The sequence below is a fragment of the Diplotaxodon limnothrissa genome, linkage group LG6 (assembly GCF_057381915.1).
Source record: "Diplotaxodon limnothrissa isolate DT_005_m linkage group LG6, D_limnothrissa_male_GT1.1, whole genome shotgun sequence".
NCBI lineage: Eukaryota > Metazoa > Chordata > Actinopteri > Cichliformes > Cichlidae > Diplotaxodon > Diplotaxodon limnothrissa.
This window is the reverse complement of record NC_140601.1, coordinates 31,233,781-31,253,663: the sequence shown is the minus strand read 5'-3', so window position 1 is coordinate 31,253,663 and position 19,883 is coordinate 31,233,781. Positions and strand designations below refer to the sequence as shown.

Below are 19,883 nucleotides of genomic sequence, written 5' to 3'. Positions count from 1 at the left end.
CTTTCCTGCTCCTAGTACTGCGCTCTTCTGGACAGAGATCTCAGATATTGTTGCTGGGATCTACTGTAGCCACTCACCTAACTTGGAAGTCACTCCACCTAGTCCTCCATATTGTGTGTGTGTGTGTGTGTGTGTGTGTGTGTGTGTGTGTGTGTGTGTGAGAGAGAGAGAGAGAGAGAGAGAGAGAGAGAGAGAGAGAGAGAGAGGGAGAGAGAGACTTTTTTTGGTTTTATGGTAGGAGATTTTGGTTACACCATAACTCATACAGCATTATTATACCTGCTGAATATGCTGACACACTGTATTTATCTGCTTTCTTATACTTGAAATCTTGTAATTGGCTCTATTCTTATTTATAACCCTATTTTTCCTTCGCTGTATCTCATTTGCCGCTGCAATGATCCAATTTCCCCTTGGGGATTTTCAAAGTTTCATCTCCTCTAGAAATCATTTAATGCACAATGGAACAGAGAATGCATCTGTTCAGTCTATGTGGAATACATCTGACACCAATTCATGATAGCTCTCGCTACAAGGCCATACCGGTTATATCACATCTGTATATTTTCTACTAATGGATAAATAAGACATATGATGGTTCAACTAAGGAATTTAATGCAAAGTGTCAGCTGAAGTTTAGCTCCCTTCCAGGTACACTCAGTCTTAGTACATTTACTTCATATGGTCATCTGTTTCTCTTTAAATAAATATTATTTTCATTGAAAGTAGAGATCTCTCTGTCTATTTATATATATATTTTATATCAAGTTTAAGATATTTTTCCCAGTCATAAGGCATTGCAAAACATGATACATATTTCAACTGTTGTTTCTCTGTTTGTTTTTTAACTTTTCTGCTTTTACTCAGATGGGAATTTTAAATCTGGGAGCAGAATCAGAGTAACAGCTGTACGACAGCAGTGCCACAGTCACAGTGAGTGCCTGTTTGAAAGTGAGTGTTGGTTAGCATCTTTACAGAACGTCAGTTTGGAGACCAATACAACATGCCCAGGCATGCCTATGCATTTTCTGCAATAATTATCAACACAATGTAAAAGAAAAAATTTTAAATGTTCTCAGCCATTTTATCCTTTTATATTTGACTGCTGCCTGTTTGCAATGCCAAATTAAAAAATACTCTTTCATCTCTCAATAATCAAGGTAAGGTAATGTTCACAATAAATGTAGGGATTGTAGTTTATTTTTAAACTTTCCATGTGATGTTAAAAATACAAACATCTAAGCAAACAACCTAGGACGTCAGCATAAACGTTAACAGCAAACCTCTATTTCCCTGAAGATGCATACACACAAACAAATGTGCCATTTCAGAGTATCTCCATCGAACACACACACAAACGCGCATACGCAAACAAAGTCCATTAACATGAGTGTGTGTTCATTATTTATCATTGTTTATATCTTTGGTTGAATGCCAGCTAAGATAACAAGGCTAAAACTGCTGACTGTTGGGTAATTTGCTTTCACACACTTACACACTAAATTGAACAATCCGGTTTCTTTGTTCAAGCACTCACGTACTGAATTTACAGAGCTGGACAGAAAACAAAGAGGTCTCCTGTGATTATGTCTGCATATTCGTTGTTGTTTTTTTTTTTATTATTATTTTAAATATTGCTACTGGAAATACCAGGACTAAACTGCTGACTGATTCACATTTATACATTACATAAAGATGCAGAAACTCCATGGTTGTCTTACAGAGCCAAAAATACTCTTGGGTCTATGCATAAAAATACACATCACAGTGATTCAATGTTATATTTCTTGTCTCTCTCTAAGTTTAAACTTAAAATGTTGCTGACTCTATAAAAAGATGTCTTTGTTCTGTCCAAAGTGGTAATCAAGGAGATTCTCCTTCTTTTCCTCCCCCTCTCCCTGGTGCTGTGCATTCTTTGTTGGAGTGGTTTTCTCAGAAAATTGTCTGTCAAACTGTGTGGCGACAGTGCTTCGATGAGCTTGATGAGCTTCAGTATTCTGTGTTCACAGTGGCTCACAGTGCTCATGGAATCTCACCACTTGTATTATAAGCTTCATTTATCAGTGCAACATTGGAATATTAAAACCACCTGTCTAATATTGTGCAGCCCCCCCGATTATTGCAAATGAAGTGGTATTTACATAATGTCTGGCACCAGGATGTTAGGAGGTGATCACTGAGGTCATGTAGGTTGCAGGGATCGGGCCACGGTGGACTGGTCTTGATCTGTTGTACCCTGGGAATACTCGATCAAATTAGGATCTGGCAAGTTTTTGTATATTGCATGAGGTGACACTGACCTGCTGAGGCAGACATTTTGCAACATTGTGTTGTACCTTAAATTGGACATTTCAACCATTTTGTTTATTAAATGGCTAGAAATGACAGAAAATGTACAGTATCCTTCGAAGTAAGTTATCTGTGAGAGTAAATCACATTTATGTTAGTCTTCCAAATCTTCCAAAAGGCCTACTTTGAGCAAAAGAAACAATATAACTTGTTTAGCTCTCTCTTCTCTCTTTACCACACTAATCACTTTTTTACAGTAATTTATATTGACATAAAATTTACTTCAAATGGGAAAAATATCAAACCTTACTTATATTTCTTTCATGTAAGAATGTGCACAGTATGTGAGTTTGGGTGTTTACTGGCCATTCGAGAGATTAACATCAGATATGTCAGCAGTCTGATGGATATGTCACATTAACTCTAGTTTTTGTTTGTGTGTGTGGGTGTTTGTGACACCAGAAGACAAGGTATTTCATGCTAGACTCTTCCATTACCTGAGGTCAGCACTGTTACTGACAAAGTGAGAAAAATGTGTGCATGCATGTGTGTCTGTATGTGTGTGAGCAATAAACTGCACAGTGCAGGTGTGAAGAGCCACGGTGACAGTGGCTGGTCTAAACCAGGAGCTGAGTACAGCTGGTCTGGGGTCATGGGAGTTCACTCTAACCTCCCGCACACAGGAGGGTCCTAACAACCTAAAGCCTTTACCATTCACAGGCAACTGTTTGGGCATGTCCAGACAGGTGCATACCTAGCTGCTATTTTTAGATCTCTCTGTGTACTGTGATTGCAGAAAAGAAGCAACTTCTGGTTCCTACTAAGTCGACTTTTTGTGTGGAAGTTACATTCAAATAGTTTTAAGCAGTTTTCTCTTATAGAGTCCACAGTTTCCAAAGCTAAAGGCAGTGCCTCAGGTGAGGAGTGAGACCAGGAGAGTGCTCATTATATTCTTCACCATTTGCTGGGTTGTGCATCATGAAGTGGTCTCCAAGGGTGAGACTAGACTTAGGGAAAACATTCAGTGTAAACGATATTAACTGTGGTGCATGCCAGCATACCATCTTGAGCTACCTGAGAGAACATTAAAAATACAGGAGGTTTTTGGTCATAAAAACATTCTTCACCCATCATATGTCTCCTAGTGAATTCATCCTCTGTCCCAAAAAAAGTAACTCAAGTTGAGGGACCATGATTTTGTCAAAATGGAGGTGGTCCAGTACCCAGACACAAGTCTTATGGGCAGAAACGGCCCTAACCAATCTGGCGCCCTAGGCAAGATTTTAGGTGGCGCCCCCCTACATCAGCAGTGTAGTGTAATGTTGTAACAAATAATATTTCTATTAAATGAGCTTTACTTTGCATTTTAATTAACGTGGGATTATTTTTTGTATTTAGAAATAATAGTACCAACTTTTTTTTTTTTTTCAACATTTGTGGCACTGGCGTGGCGCCCCCTGATGGACGGCGCCCTTAGCATTTGCCTATATGGCCTATGCCACGGGCCGGCCCTGCTTATGGGGCATGAGAAGACTTTCATTAAAAGAACTTATAAAAAAAAGATATAAAAATAGCATCCACACAGAAAATTGTTCAGAGGTGTGGAAGATGATGACCCTGAATTTCATACATATAATAATGGATTGCATTTACAAAGCACTTTTTGGGACCCCTCAAAGCACTTCCACTATTCATTCACTCTCACATTCATACACTGGTGGAGGCAAGCTACAGTTGTAGCCACAGCTGCCCTGGGGCAGACTGACAGAGGCGAGGCTACCATATCGCGCCATCGGCCCCTCTGGCCAACACCAGTGAAGTGTAGGTGAAGTGTCTTGCCCAAGGACACAACAACCGAGACTGTCCGAGCCAGGGCTCGAACCGGCAACCTTCCGATTACAAGACGAACACCCAACTCTTGAGCCACAATATATATATATATATATATATATATATATATATATATATATATATATTTATTTTAGGGGTGCAACGATACACAAAATTCACGGTTCGGTTCGATACTTTGGTGTCACGGTTCGATATTTTTTCGATACAAAAAAATGTTCAAGCATTTTTAATTTGTCATTTATTAAAATTATAAATATATATTTTAACTCAAAAGTACAGTTTTTAAATTTAACCCTAACCCTTGTGCGTGTTTTTTATTTTGACAGCGAATGCACACCTGCGGACCACTTATGTGCAGCCCTGGTTATTTAGCTCGTCATATTGCAGCCACAGAAATTATTTTGTCCATGAAACCATAAAGCTGCACTTTCTTTTTGCCTTATAGTCTGATTTGTCATAACTTCTCCGTTTTGTGGTAAGCTTTTCTTTGGCTGTCACTTCTTCATCCTGACCTGTCTTATTTGGCTCAGCAGAACTGAAATGCTTTTACACACGCACTCACATAAGCTCAGCGATTCTCTGCGCGATCAACCTCTCACATGTTTAAGCTTGCTGCGGGAGATTTCACTTGTCATGTTTCCATAGTAAGCTAACGATTAATAAGACGATGTCAGAGGAATTGGTGCACAAATTATCATCACTCACAGATCAGTGCTGTCGCTCTCTATACACAGTTCGCACGATTGCAAAGTGAAAGCAAAAAAACAAGCGCAAATTCAAACGCGACTTCAATATGTCACATATTGACAGTGGCTCACCGATGCCAATGACATAATTACCCAGCTACATTTCTGAAAGAATGCAAAAGCATTGACATATATTTTTCCTACAATAGCCCGACGGGCAGGGAAGAGAGAGAATTTTGGTAGCCCGTCTGAAAAAAATCGCTAGCTCCGGGACGTCGGGCTAGCGATATTGCAAGCCCTTTATCTGATTGAGGAATCACTCATCTTTGGAAAAGAGAGTTTATTACAGAGAAATGGCTCTTTCCAAAATAAAAGCTATACTATCCGCTTCTTCTGGGCTATATTCTCAGCAGCATGAGGAGAATCATGTGCTAACAGCTGTCTAAATGACTCGGCTAAAGTTAGTAGCATGCTTGCTTTTTTTTGTCTGCTTCCACTTGTCTTTGCACTAGGATGATGTCGGCGTAAATGTGCAGTCATATTCGTTGTGTTCCCACTAGTGCTTTCAGGTTAATCTCGTTGAAATGACCTTAACGCCACAACACGGCAAATCTCCGTTAACGAGCTACCGCCGATCGCCCCGTGCATGGGGCTAGACGGCCAACACGTTAACGAGCTAACTGCGCTAACACACTAGTTCACACCAATGTAATTGAGCATTGCATGGCACATCCAACATACTGTTTTACTTTAGTCCATGACTCGCTTACCTTCAGGGTCATACGTCACATGAAAACCAAAATAATTCCAAACGCCAGATCTGAATGAGGGTGGGGAGGTCCACTTCTGTCTCGCTAGCTTGCCCTGCGCTCTTCCTTCTGACCATGCTGTCTGTGTTGAGCGCTCAGTGGATCTGCGCTGGACAGTGCAGCCTAGGCGGAGTAGTCGAACACAGATTCACTGAGCGCTCAACACAGACAGCATCGTCAGAAGGAAAATTGATAAAATAAATTACAAATGTTGTATTGTTCGATACATATGCGTACCGAACCGAAAGCACTGTATCGAACGGTTCAATATCGATACGAATAGCGTTGCACCCCTAATATATATATATATATATATGCTATATATATATATATATATTAAAAAAACCACCCAGCACGCCCCTGCGGGCGGTTTATCCTTCAAGCTCGGGTCCTCTACCAGAGGCCTGGGAGCTTGAGGGTCCTGCGCAGTATCTTAGCTGTTCCCAGGACTGCGCTCTTCTGGACAGAGATCTCCGCTGTTGTTCCCGGGATCTGCTGGAGCCACTCGCCTAGCTTGGAAGTCACCGCAGCTAGTGCTCCGATTACCACGGGGACCACCGTTACCTTCACCCTCCACATTCTCTCGAGCTCTTCTCTGAGCCCTTGGGATTTCTCCAGCTTCTCGTGTTCCTTCTTCCTGATATTGCTGTCATTCGGAACCGCTACATCGATCACTACGGCCGTCTTCTTCTGTTTGTCTACCACCACTATGTCCGGTTGGTTACCCACCACCATTTTGTCCGTCTGTATCTGGAAGTCCCACGGGATCTTAGCTCGGTCATTCTCCTATATATATATATATATATATATATATATATATATATATTAGGGGTGCAACGATATTCGTATCGATATTGAACCGTTCGATACAGTGCTTTCGGTTCGGTACGCATATGTATCGAACAATACAATTTTTTTCAATTTTTTTTTTGTGTCCCGTTTGGATCTATAGCCATCAGAATTGTTGTCTTGAGGCCAAGAAAGATGCCAAGAGGATTTATTTTAAGTGGATCATCATATTGGTCCATTTGATTGACCTTTATTATAATTATGAATTTATTTTATTTTCAGTTGCAAACGGGACAGACATGACTGTGGGATAGGACAGGGGGAAAGAATGAAAGAAAGAGGGGGAGAGAAAGAAAGAAAACCAAAGGGGAGAAAAAAAAAAGAACAATACAAAATTTGTAATTTATTTTATCAACTTTCCTTCTGACGATGCTGTCTGTGTTGAGCGCTCAGTGAATCTGCATTTGACTACTCCGCCTAGGCTCGAGAGTGCAGCCTAGGCGGAGTAGTCGAACGCAGATTCACTGAGCACTCAACACAGACAGCATGGTCAGAAGGAAGAGCGCAGGGCAAGCTAGCGAGACAGAAGTGGACCTCCCCACCCTCATTCAGATCTGGCGTTTGGAATTATTTTGGTTTTCATGTGACGTATGACCCTGAAGGTAAGCGAGTCATGGACTAAAGTAAAACAGTATGTTGGATGTGCCATGCAATGCTCAATTACATGGGTGGGAGCTAGTGTGTTAGCGCAGTTAGCTCGTTAACGTGTTGGCCGTCTAGCCCCTCTGTATAGGGTAGCTCGTTAACGGAGATTTGCCGTGTTGTGGCGTTAAGGTTATTTCAACGAGATTAACCTGAAAGCACTAGTGGGAACACAACGAATATGACTGCACATTTACACCGACATCATCCTAGTGCAAAGACAAAAACAACAAGCATGCATGCTACAAACTTTAGCCGAGTCATTTAGACAGCTGTTAGCACAGGATTCTCCTTATGGAGACCTGATATGTTTAATATGCTGCTGAGAATATAGCCCAGAAGAAGCGGATAGTATAGCTTTTATTTTGGAAAGAGACATTTCTCTGTAATAAACTCTCTTTTCCAAAGATGAGTGATTCCTCAATCAGATACAGGGCTCGCAATATCGCTAGCCCGACGTCCCGGGGCTATCTCTGCCCTGCCTGTCGGGCTATTGTAGGAAGGAAAAATATATGTCAATGCTTTTGCATTCTTTCAGAAATGTAGCTGGGTAATTATGTCATTGGGTGAGCCACTGTCAATATGTGACATATTGAAATCGTGTTTGAATTTGCGCTTGTTTTTTTGCTTTCACTTTGCAATCGCGCAAACTGTGTATAGAGAGCGACAGCACTGATCTGTGAGTGATGATAATTTGTGCACCAATTCCTCTGACATCGTCTTATTAATTGTTAGCTTACTATGCAAACATGACAAGTGAAATCTCCCGCAGCTTAAACATGTGAGAGGTTGATCGCGCAGAGAATCGCTGAGCTTATGTGAGTGCGGCAGGATATATATTTCACTACGATGACCTGGATGACTGAGAACCTTCACAGACAGATATATATTTTAGTTCTGCTGAGCCAAATAAGACAGGTCAGGGTGAAGAAGTGACAGCCAAAGAAAAGCTTACCACAAAACGGAGAAGTTATGACAAATCAGACTATAAGGCAAAAAGAAAGTGCAGCTTTATGGTTTCATGGACAAAAGAATTTCTGTGGCTGCAATATGACGAGCTAAAAAACAACACGCACAAGGGTTAGGGTTAAATTTAAAAACTGTACTTTTGTGTTAAAATATATATTTATAATTTTAATAAATGACAAATTAAAAAGGCATGAACATTTTTTTTGTATCGAAAAAATATCGAACCGTGACACCAAAGTATCGAACCGAACCGAACCATAAATTTTGTGTATCGTTGCACCCCTAATATATATATATATATATAATTATATATATATATATATGTGTGTATATATATATGTGTATATATATATATATTAGGGGTGCAACGCTATTCGTATCGATATTGAACCGTTCGATACAGTGCTTTCGGTTCGGTACGCATATGTATCGAACAATACAACATTTGTAATTTATTTTATCAACTTTCCTTCTGACGATGCTGTCTGTGTCTGTGTGGAGCGCTCAGTGAATCTGCGTTCGACTACTCCGCCTAGGCTGCACTGTCGAGCGCAGATCCACTGAGCGCTCCACACAGACAGCATAGTCAGAAGGAAGAGCGCAGGGCAAGCTAGCGAGGCAGAAGTTAAGCTCTCCTTGCAACATGGCAAACTGAACCTCCCCCACCCTCATTCAGATCTGGCGTTTGGAATTATTTTGGTTTTCATGTGACGTATGACCCTGAAGGTAAGCGCTCATGGACTAAAGTAAAACAGTATGTTGGATGTGCTATGCAATGCTCAATTACATTGGTGGGAGCTAGCGTGTTAGCGCAGTTAGCTCGTTAACGTGTTGGCTGTCTAGCCCCATGCTGTCTAGCCCCCCCAAATAATTTCTGTGGCTGCGATATGATGAGCTAAATAACCAGGGGTGCACATAAGTGGTCCGCAGGTGCGCATTCGCTGTCAAAATAAAAAACACGCACAAGGGTTAGGGTTAAATTAAAAAAATGTACTTTTGAGTTAAAATATATATTTATAATTTTAATAAATGACAAATTAAAAAGGCATGAACATTTTATTTTGTATCGAAAAAATATCGAACCGTGATACCAAAGTATCGAACCGAACCGAACCGTGAATTTTGTGTATCGTTGCACCCCTAATATATGTATGTATATATATATATATATATATATATATATATATATATATATATATATGCCACACTTTAACAGCCACACATCAAGCTTCACACACTTGTCTTTGTCAGCCCATCATCCGCTCCCTTCCATTTCATGAGATGGTGAAATACACACCTCTCCAAGTCCCAAAGGACCCTAGAGTCTGCCAATAGGAGAGAGAGGCTGAGAATGGATGATGGGACGATATTTAAACGACACGAACACATACTTCCTCCTTTCACTCCCTCTCCTTCCTTTTCCCGTCTTCTTCGATACATCACTCACCATCTCCTCTGCTTGCCTCTCTCACTCAAACCTCCCTTTGTTTCCATCGCTCGTCTCTCTTTACCACACTAATCACTCAGATTAGTTTTTTTTCCTTTGGTAAAGAAATTAAGCTTTCAATATCAAGTCTAGTATGAAACACACATACACACACACGCACATCTGATCAACATAAACTGCAATGCAGCTGTGACAGCAAAGACCAATCCATCCACTAATTGAGATCATGTGCCTATTGCTCTGTTTGCCTGAAGGAAATGACAAACATTCTGCTAAACAGCACTGACTAAAAGCTTCAGACAGAGAATGCTTTCCACTCTTTCTCGTCCCTTTAATCTAATTTGGCATAGAACAACACATCTTTATTTACATATAAGCACTGGTACCTCATTTTCAATGAGGTAAGTCTAATTTTCCTTTAGTTGAAGTAATTGAAGTAAACATTTTGAAATAATTTGCCAATAATAAAGATTTTTTAGACAAAAAATGAAGGCATAAACATTTAAAGGACCCAATGCTTACTGCACATCAGATCTTCTGAAACTGTCTTGCATCTCAGTAACTCATTGTGGAGATGTGAGCATCAAACATGATTGGTTAAACATTTTTCTTGGTAGGCAGCTAGTATACATATCTTGAAAATGAAAGCAATCTCAAGTCAATGAAGATGCTTGCTCAAATGTTTACTCTGGAATTCATGCTGAAACAGTGTACAGCGCACATTCATGAAGGGTGACGTTAAGGCCCAAAATCTCAACTTAGTTTTGTAGTGAGTATTCACATACAAAGAAAAGATGGAATGCAGATAAAATACTGAAGTCAGGGCTCATAAACAGGAAAATGTGCATCAACATTTAATTATATCGCATCATATGAGACTTTATAAACTAATTTTCCAAGTCTGACTATGTTAGATCCACTTCAAAGAAAGTTTCAGTAACACCCATGAACAGTCGTCAACTCTGGCAAAAACGGCAGCACTTACTGAAAACTCACAATATCCTCAACAACTCAACTCAGTATCACCATCATCAAAGAGTAAATAAACATTTACACTCTGCACTGTGCATGGTAATAATAAAGGTAAGCAGAGGAGTAATTAATTCAGATGAATGCCACCCAGAGCATTTGTGGTGACTAGGAGGTAAAAATATAAATTACTGCAAAATATCTTATTGACACAGGCCCATTTTTAAATTCCTGATTCATTGCTAAGTATTGATATTCAAGTATGTTAAAATATAGTATGTACAAAAATGCTTTTATCCAAAAGACAGTATTAGAAACTTTCAGTCACAGGCCTTTAAGGAGAAATGTGGAGTGCCTGGCTGGGATCTTGGTGGGTTTCAGGGGGTTAAAGTAAATTGGCTGAGTTTACAGCAAAATTAAGCCATTAACGGGAGTCACGTCAGCCCAGAATACGACAATCAAAGCTGATGACCCTGACCTGTAGTCATTGCTGTCTTTGTCTGTCTGTTCCCTTAGTTTTATGAGATACATGAGCTAGAATTGTTTTGGCCTCTTTTATACCCTGTCGTATTTTTTTGTTTCAAACTATTTATGTAGCTATAACCACATTGCTAATTAATGATGGCGATTTTTATAGATTTTCCAATTGTTGTTTTAAAACCTTTTGTGACACTGATCTGAGAAGTACCACAAGAATACGATTTTATTTTATGACCCCACTGATTGGCAGCCAATCAGGACTTAAAAACAATAAAAGCCCACTGCACTCACTGCCAGTAAAATTTTTATCAGCATAAAAGCTGTGTGTGTGTGTGTGTGTGTGTGTGTGTGTGTGTGTGTGTGTGTGTGTGTGTGTGTGTGTGTGTGTGTGTGTGTGTGTGTGTGTGAATGCTGAAACACACTGCAGACCTCTGACAGTTTTATAGTTATTCATAGACTATTTATCGCTTCGGTGTGGTGAAAGAATAAAGCTTCTGCACAAAGTTACACATAAATGTTTCAACTCAGGAGTTTCAACCACACTATAAAAACGAATTCTGCTGTTTTAACATACACACTTAGCAAAACTGGACAATGGTTTTGTAAGGCCAAAGTTGAAATGCAATTCTCAGTGTTGTAAAATCGCATCTGGTTTATGGCTTAATGTTGTAGCAGAAGTATTTTAATAATTTACGCACATATTAAAAGAGGTCATTATGGAAGCACACAAGGCAGCACATTACAAATTACATTATGCTTAGCCAAAAAGAATAAGCAGGTAAAAAAGAAAACACTCAGTGCACACTCTAAGACACACACATGCACACAAACACACCACGCTCAAGTCCAGACAGGAATTAGGCAGGCTGATTGGTGAGTGACAACTGAAATTGAATTTCTCTGCTGTGAAGGCCCAAAGGACTCAGGGGAGAACATAAACACAATCACATGTGAGTATCGGTACACACAGGCATGAAAAGGCACACACACGTCAGACATATACACACGTCAGCATGAACAATTGCTGAATAATTGCTGGCACACACACAAATACACGCACATATTCTTTCTCCCTCAGCTTCGCTTTCTCTCTTGTTCTCTTTCTCTTGAACAAATACAAATACAAACACACACACACATATAAACTTATATCCCCACCAGTCCCTGCTCTCCAATTTACTGCCAAAGCTGTCTCTTCAAAAGCAAATCTCTTTTTTTTTTCTCTTCCCAAAACATCACAATGGCAATCACATCTGGCAGCTCCAAACAAAACAAGTTTGAGAAAGGCCATCATTATACTGTGGCCAGCTAGATGTGATTTGAATTGTGATGATGAAAATGACAATCACTGGGCCACACATGATGCCAACTCCCACTAGCCAAATTTGGAAGAGAAATTTAGGAATTATGAAGGGAAATTTAGTTGTGCATTGGTGTTTCTGAGCTTGTAAGTTAAAGAGTTTCTATTCTTATGGCATATGCCTTATAAAATAATAGCAGATAACTGTGCTTGCAAAATCAGTCAACATAATACACCCCAGAGAATCTTCTGCTAACATCCACTGACAGATACCACAAGATACCTGCAGAGCCCCTTTGTGACCTTTGTCACAAAGGGGACCTATGTAAGAATAAACCAGTGATTTCAAAGTTGTGGCTGAATGGTATATATTAGCTACCTCTGAACTTACTTTGCTGTGATTACAATGATACAGTACAGGCACATTATTTACATGATGAAAATAGTGTTGTTGTTTTTTTACTTCTTTAGCAAAGTTTCAATAATTTATCGCAAACATTTGATTTTAATGGAATTTTTAAAGCCATTGTATTTGAATTGCTCACTAATACAGTAACTGCACTACATGCAGCTTTTTTTTGGAATACAATGGAGGCTCCCTGGTAAGCAGAGCATGAACACTTTTTAAAGTACACTTTGTGCCAGATTGCAGCTAAATTACTAAAAACTCATATTGCCAAATTTCTCTGCTGGCAGACTTAATTTGTCACACAGCTGTGCTCCAGTAAATATAAATACACATCTTCAAATAAGCAAAGAACTATGATGGAGAATTGCATCACTTATAAATTCAGTCTTTTCCATTTAGCTATTCGCACCATGATTTGAGGTCTAAATCATGCACTGCGCATTTTAAGCAATATACTTGATGGTTGCATTTTTCTGTAAACAAGTTATAGTCATCAAGAAAAAGGGTGCTGCGTGACCATGTTGCTGCTTATTTTTTCAATTATTCATTGATTTCATAAACTAACAAACTACTCCTCTCAGATAAGTCGATCCATATCTCTGAACCAGCTGAAGACTCAGAGCTGGCTGTTAGAAGGGAAATTAGTAAATCATAAGAAATTCCAAAAAAATATTCAGATTTCTCCAGTGAGCAACAATCCTCTCCTGGAATTTTTAGAAGGCGAAATTCTACACTGTTCACTCTTTTATGCACTATAATGTTTTTTTTTTTTTTGGAGGAAATTAGTAAGCGCCCGAGGTCTTCTGCTTCAAAACTGCAGTCAATACTAATACTTCACAGTCTAAACTATAACTTTGCTCTGCTCCAACTGTGATCTCATCTGTTGATCTCTATCTCTAAACCAACTGAAGAAACAGGCTTAAAGCTGGCAGGGAAATCATGCAGCTATTACACTGGCACTTCATAGTCTAAATTGCTAATTGTAACTTTCCTCTGCTCCAGTTGCTACCACCCTTTTTTTTCTGAGTAAATTCCCACCATTGCTTGCTTTCTCTTTCTCCATAGGTCAATCACAAACTCACTAAACTTACTTTTCTGTGAAAGAAACGTGCAGCAGCCAGCAGTGGGTTAACAAGTAACACGTTAATATGTCTTCTTTCTGACATGAGATTCATGTTTACTGTGACAGTTTTAAAAAGATAAAATAATATAATACTGTGTATAAGGTGTGTTGCTCCATCTCCTGTTATTTATTTAAACAGATCCTAATGTGGTATACAGTCACTATGTTTTAGTCTGGATGCTAGATAAACCCATGTCTGATTTATTTATCTATCACAGATATAAGTAACTCCTTTCCAATATTACGTCTGTGTCTTCTTGACTTAGCATTTCGCTTATTGCTTTTTGCTAAAATCTGACCTGAACTACTTTCAGGCTGGAATGTGTTAGTGTATACTTTGGTAACAAGTTTTTGCACCAGTGACTGAATGTCAGACTATATGTCAGCTCATCCACCACCCACCTCCCTCCATGAGACACTGAAATAGCCATGCTTCCAGGCCCTGAAGAATCGTCCATTTAAAATAGAAAAATTAATTATTGTCTTTCTGCAGCAGCAAAAACAACATCATGTGTATCATATGCATCATTCATAGACATAGCTGATAATTGGTGCCACATATAAACAATACATAACATAGATGGCTTTTAGTACAATTAACCACCTGAGTCGAGTTTACTGAATAGCTTCCTTAGCACCCACCTATCACATAACACCAGTCACACCTCTAACAGGCAGTTTGAACGAACTACTTTTTTACAAGACTATAAATGTATTTATTTTGATATATAGAATTCTTTGAGGATTGTCTGTGAAAAATATTTGTATCTGCCTCTGTTATTTTCACACAAACGGCATGGCCTATGCCATATCTTCATCTCTTTTATACTTCTTGCTTGCTGTGTCTTCCCTGAGGCATTTACCCATCCACCTCTCGGACCCTTTTTCTCCCATCTTAATATTCTGAAGTTGCTTACTGAAACATAAGGCATTATGTGGAAAGACTTTACTAGAGGTTTACAGGGGTCAAATTCTGCCTCATTCACATTCTACTATCACAGTGTAGTTTCTTAGGCCCCGGGGCAATAATGGATATTGCATGTGTGTATGATGTAAGCCTTAGAAAGTGTTTACAAAGCAGGACATGAGCCTTGGTGTGTATATATTAACAGGATTAATAAAACACACAAAAAATAAGGACATAGTTAAAATTACAGTGATGATGGAACAGAGGAGCAAAGTCTAATACCACCTATACTGAATACACAATGAAGAAAAACAGGTTTGGGGATGAGCCTTCAATGTCTTTGTTGATTCTCCTGGATTACTTTATTGTGTCCTCCCACAGTGAACATGAATCTAGAGTTTATAGTTTCAATGTCAGCCACTATGCAGGTATTTGCTTAGGTCCAAGAGATGTGGACAAAGATATGAATAATGTGTTCATGTGAACGACAATGAAGTGGAATCAGTAACCGTAATAATATATGTTTGACTAAACAAACTTCATATAGAGTGAAGACAACTGATTAAGATTTAATTTGAAGAAAGAACCCTCCCCCCCAACACACACACACACACACACACACACACACACACACACACACACACACACACACACACACATAAATTATCATCACTCCCATGTTCCATTACATTACAGAAGCCCTTTTAAATGCACTCTCTCAGATTTTTCACATAAACCCCCACACAAACACAAGCCCATATAACATTCTGGCACTTTAATGATATAAACACACACACGCGCTTCTTACCGGAGTGAAGTTCATGACTTTGAGAATCCAGATGGTCAGTGCCAGGTTGACAATCATGGTGACGAGGAGGAGGAGGATGAAAAAGTACAAGCATCTCTTTCTCCAGCCATAGATTCCCACTGCTGGATAAACCTGCGCACCACAAACTGAAGCCCCTCTCTGGTGGAGGGGGTTGGGCTGTGCTGCAAGGATATACTGCTCCTGGGTCATCTGAGGGAGACACAAATATAATGTTACATGTAAGATGTAACATTTTTTTTGAGAAATTTCTCTCATTCTTCAATTTTATTTGAAGAATATCTATATACTGACATTTTTTTTAAGAAATGGAAATGCAGAGGGTTTATTATCCCTGTTTGTCAGCTGTAGATGCCCTAGTAAAATACTGAACATATGTTGTCTATTATTGTGAATGTTTGTATTCATTTAGTTATACAAGGATGATAAACAAATGTGGAGAAATGTTATGACTGTGAAGAAACAAATTCAAAAACAAGCAATTAATGGAATCTTATTTCTCCCTTTCAGTCAGTGTTGTGGCCATTTTAAGGCATAGGTAAGCCTGTACCAGATGCCTCCAGTTGGAGGAACACTGTTAATGTACAATCGGTATTAGCTATTACACCATATAACTGTGATTTGTCTTTTATTTGCAGGTGTGTACTAAAATACAGTCAGATCTAGCCAACGCATAAGATAAATGGTCTCTACATTTTGCATCCAAAATAAGAGTTTTTGGAGCTGATCCACAGGCGCTAGATCCGGGCCAATCTCATACTGATTATAACTGCAGCTCATTAAAAAGAAAACTAGAAATAAGTTACCCTGAGATGTGGATACATCAAAAAAAAAAAAAAAAACTCCAGCATTAGACCTTATCATAATAAAACTCAATGATAACTTGGAAATGACTAAAAGAAAGTCTTAGTCGTTATTAGGAAGTGTTACATTAAAAAGTTGTGTAGGGCATCAAATTGTTCAGAAATGTCTCTGTATGCAGCATAAGCAACAACAGGAAGAGGAGAGGCTAAACTTTCAGCGTTTTGGAGGAAGGAAGAACAGAAAATACAAAAAACATAAGATAGCAAAAAAGAGGAAGAATGGAAGCATTTTAGAGTTTTGAGAGTGAGATAACAGGAGAGAGAAAGAGTAAGACCAAAGCATGATAAAAATGAGATAGAGGTGGAGCTGTAAAGTGGAAAGATAGCACAGCATTGAGTACTGAGAGATAGGAAGGGAGGCTGGAGAAAGAGAGAGAGGGCAGATAAGATGGTAGAGGAGGACAGAGTCCATTAGTTGTGGTGCAGCAATTGGAGTCATTGGTGGCAAGAGATATGGACACTGGCTGCAAGGCACTATTATCTCTGTCCATCTGACTCCCTAACTCTCTTTCACTCTTTTACCCCACTCGCTATACCTCAGATTCCCTCTTGGTTCCTTCATGCTTTCTCCCTAATTCACCTCCTATCTCACTTTTGCACATCTCTCTCTTCCTCTTTATCAGTCTCTCTCTTTACGTACACACGACACAAACACACACATACACACACAAACACACATTAAGTCTTTATTTGCTGAGACTGCATGACCTTAACACCTCAGTGACTGTTGATTTTTCTTCCCCCCTGCAATGCCTTTTCTCTATATAGTCTCACATGATGATACCCAACAAGCCTTGATGACAAACAAAAAATGCTGACTTTTGCCTTAGCCTGCAGAAAAAAAAGAAAAAAAGAAATGCAGGCTTTGCTTGTCTAAGTTTTATTGTTTCATTTTGGGGAGAGGAGCGTCTAAAACAACTATCAGCTTGTGATTGGTGTCTCCACAGGGGTCCTGTTTCTTATACGTAAGAGGCAAACCCCAAGGTCTGCTTGAGTTATTCATGCCATGACAGTGTATAAACACCATGGAAGTCTAAAAAAAACATTAACAAGCTTTTAAAGCTAACAGCTTAACCTTGAGGAGGATTGATAGTGGGGCCTCAGCTCCTCTGTCTCCTTAAGGCTAGGGCTGTCTGACCCATGAGTTTTAGCACTGAAAATAATGTAATAATGTAAAAAATGACTCTTTAATATTTATGAGTCAGAATAACAACATGTTGTGGCTGAAGATTTACTTTGATGTCTTGGGAAACAGCACTGTTTTCTTCCTCTTTCCATTAAGGATTAAACTCCAGTTCTTAGATGGTCTTGCCCCTCAAACTGATGAAGATTACTAAGTATAAGATGAGGCATAAGATAAATTTTAATTTAAATTATTCATTACATAGTATTTTTTATTGGATTCAGTTAAATCCAGTGTATCCAGTGTACCAAGCAGCAAATACAAAGAGGACACAGGAAAAATATCTTCAGAATGTTTTTTTTAACCCCAAAAAGTTTAAAAAGATAAAATTCTAAATATAATAATCGGGCCCATAAAAGAGGTCAACTAAATATAACGCTACTCAAAAGTAACTTCCAGAAACCTAATCACACAAAGTAGACACGACCTAACTTACAAACTGACCTAAACACAAAGACACAGGAGGGTAACCTTTATAGTGGTTTGACCAAACCATTTACACACAATAGACATTATCAAGACATCACATATTTGGAAAAGTGCTCCGACGTTTTCGGAGAGCTGGCGAGGACACCGGACTCCCAGCACATCGTTTTCAGACTGTCTTTTGCTAATCAGATGAAACATGATATATAAGTCACTTAGATAACTTAAAAATGTTATTGTTTGGCTTTTTTCAGTGTTTTATTTGTTCCTGAGTAAATCGGTGTGGCTGAGATTAAAGTTATAGTTTTCACACAGTTGTACAGACGTCAAAAAGAAAACAGATTGAACAGAAGTGTGGGATGGTAGGGAATTTACTCCAGTGTCCAGTTATACTTTACATAGCAAGGAGCAGACGGCTGAGTTTATTAAATTCCACCGAGACTGCTTGTGACGCAAATCTGAAGGCTAGACCATCCCATTTCACAGCCTTGCACTTCCAGCCTTCTCGGTCTTCGGAGGACCCGGCCTTCGCAGTCTACATGGGCCGGGATGCGGAAGGATGCAGCCCCTGAACTCATACACAGCTATTGTGTTTCCAAAGTCCTCAGCCCTTGGCCAGAATTTTAGGATATCAGTAGAACTTTTTAACCAAACCAATATTAACTAATCCAATCCAAAATCTTACTCTAATTAACTATAATCTAATAGCGTCATCACACGGCAGTATTACTGTGCTTTCCTTTACATGGCAGGAACCCTTTTCCAACTAAATTAACAAAAATACTGGATGAATAAACTGTGACAAGAGAAAGCAGAAGTACATCAATATGAGGCAGAATTGTGCCCAAGACTGAGTCAAGAGCAGATCAACATTACCATTAGCATCTGTAGCAATCATGTCAGTTTTAAGGCCAATATTTGTTTAAATGGAGGAAGAAAAAAACACTTTTGAATACCAGATTTAAATGAGGTGATGAAAGGATGTGATAGATATTGCAATCTGCTTTTTTTTTTGGCAAAAGAAAAGCTGAGGCTACTTTAGATGTGCATAAAAAAACAAGCATTCAACCTTCTATCAAAATGTAACCCAACTGATTTATATCCAAGCGTAATTTGGGTATGCAACACATATTAATGCCAAGTGCAATGAGGGCTTAATATCTGTCAAATGGGCTAATGGATTACAATATTTTTTGCCTTTTCACAGTGAAAAGAAATCTCCTGCAACAGACACAGCAGTTTCAGCTATTTCTCTTTTTGGGTGCATCTGTTCAGTGTGTGCAGACACAATGCATATGAATCAATAGCACAGCATCGCTGTAGAATAGGACAGAGAAATGGGCTGCTGATGATTTTATCTCTGAATTCAGAGTCCACACTTAATCGATAGCACACCGTGTGTAGCTCTGTGCTGATATGTGTGTACTGAACTTTAATGAAGTCTGTACTGACCAAGAGTGCTTATCGTTTTTCTCCATGCATGCATCAAGAATGGGAATCAATAGATATTCTTGTTCGTCGATGTGTATATATCATCTTTGCATGTTTCACTGGGGCCACACTGTCACTTGGTAAAATGAACGTCAGATGTGTTTTTGTTTTTTCTTAAATTCCACAGGTGGCAGTCAGATGCATAATGTCACTGCTTAATTGCGTGTGGTCAGTTTTGTGACTGTGCCATTTGTCACTGTGTATTTTCCTGTGAACACCCCACATTACACTCTTTCACTGACACACTCATTGTCTTGCAAGTGTATTTATGTCTCATTTCACTCAGAGATATCCAAGGTTATCAGTCTAACTCGGCAGTCTGACAAAATATTGTCTGTCCGCCCACTAGGCCCTTTGCTACAGA

The 19,883-nt window shown here is 39.1% G+C and overlaps 1 protein-coding gene across 1 annotated transcript in view; it reads right to left on the bottom strand.

Annotated features, from left to right (window-relative positions):
- LOC146630856 (zeta-sarcoglycan-like) overlaps positions 1-15,748 on the bottom strand; it is a 183,135-nt gene extending 167,387 nt beyond the window's left edge. The window contains exon 1 of the mRNA XM_085354997.1: positions 15,539-15,748. Within this exon, the coding sequence (XP_085211123.1) occupies positions 15,539-15,748 (210 nt within the window). The remainder of the gene's footprint in view (positions 1-15,538) is intronic.
- Positions 15,749-19,883: the final 4,135 nt, after the last annotated feature.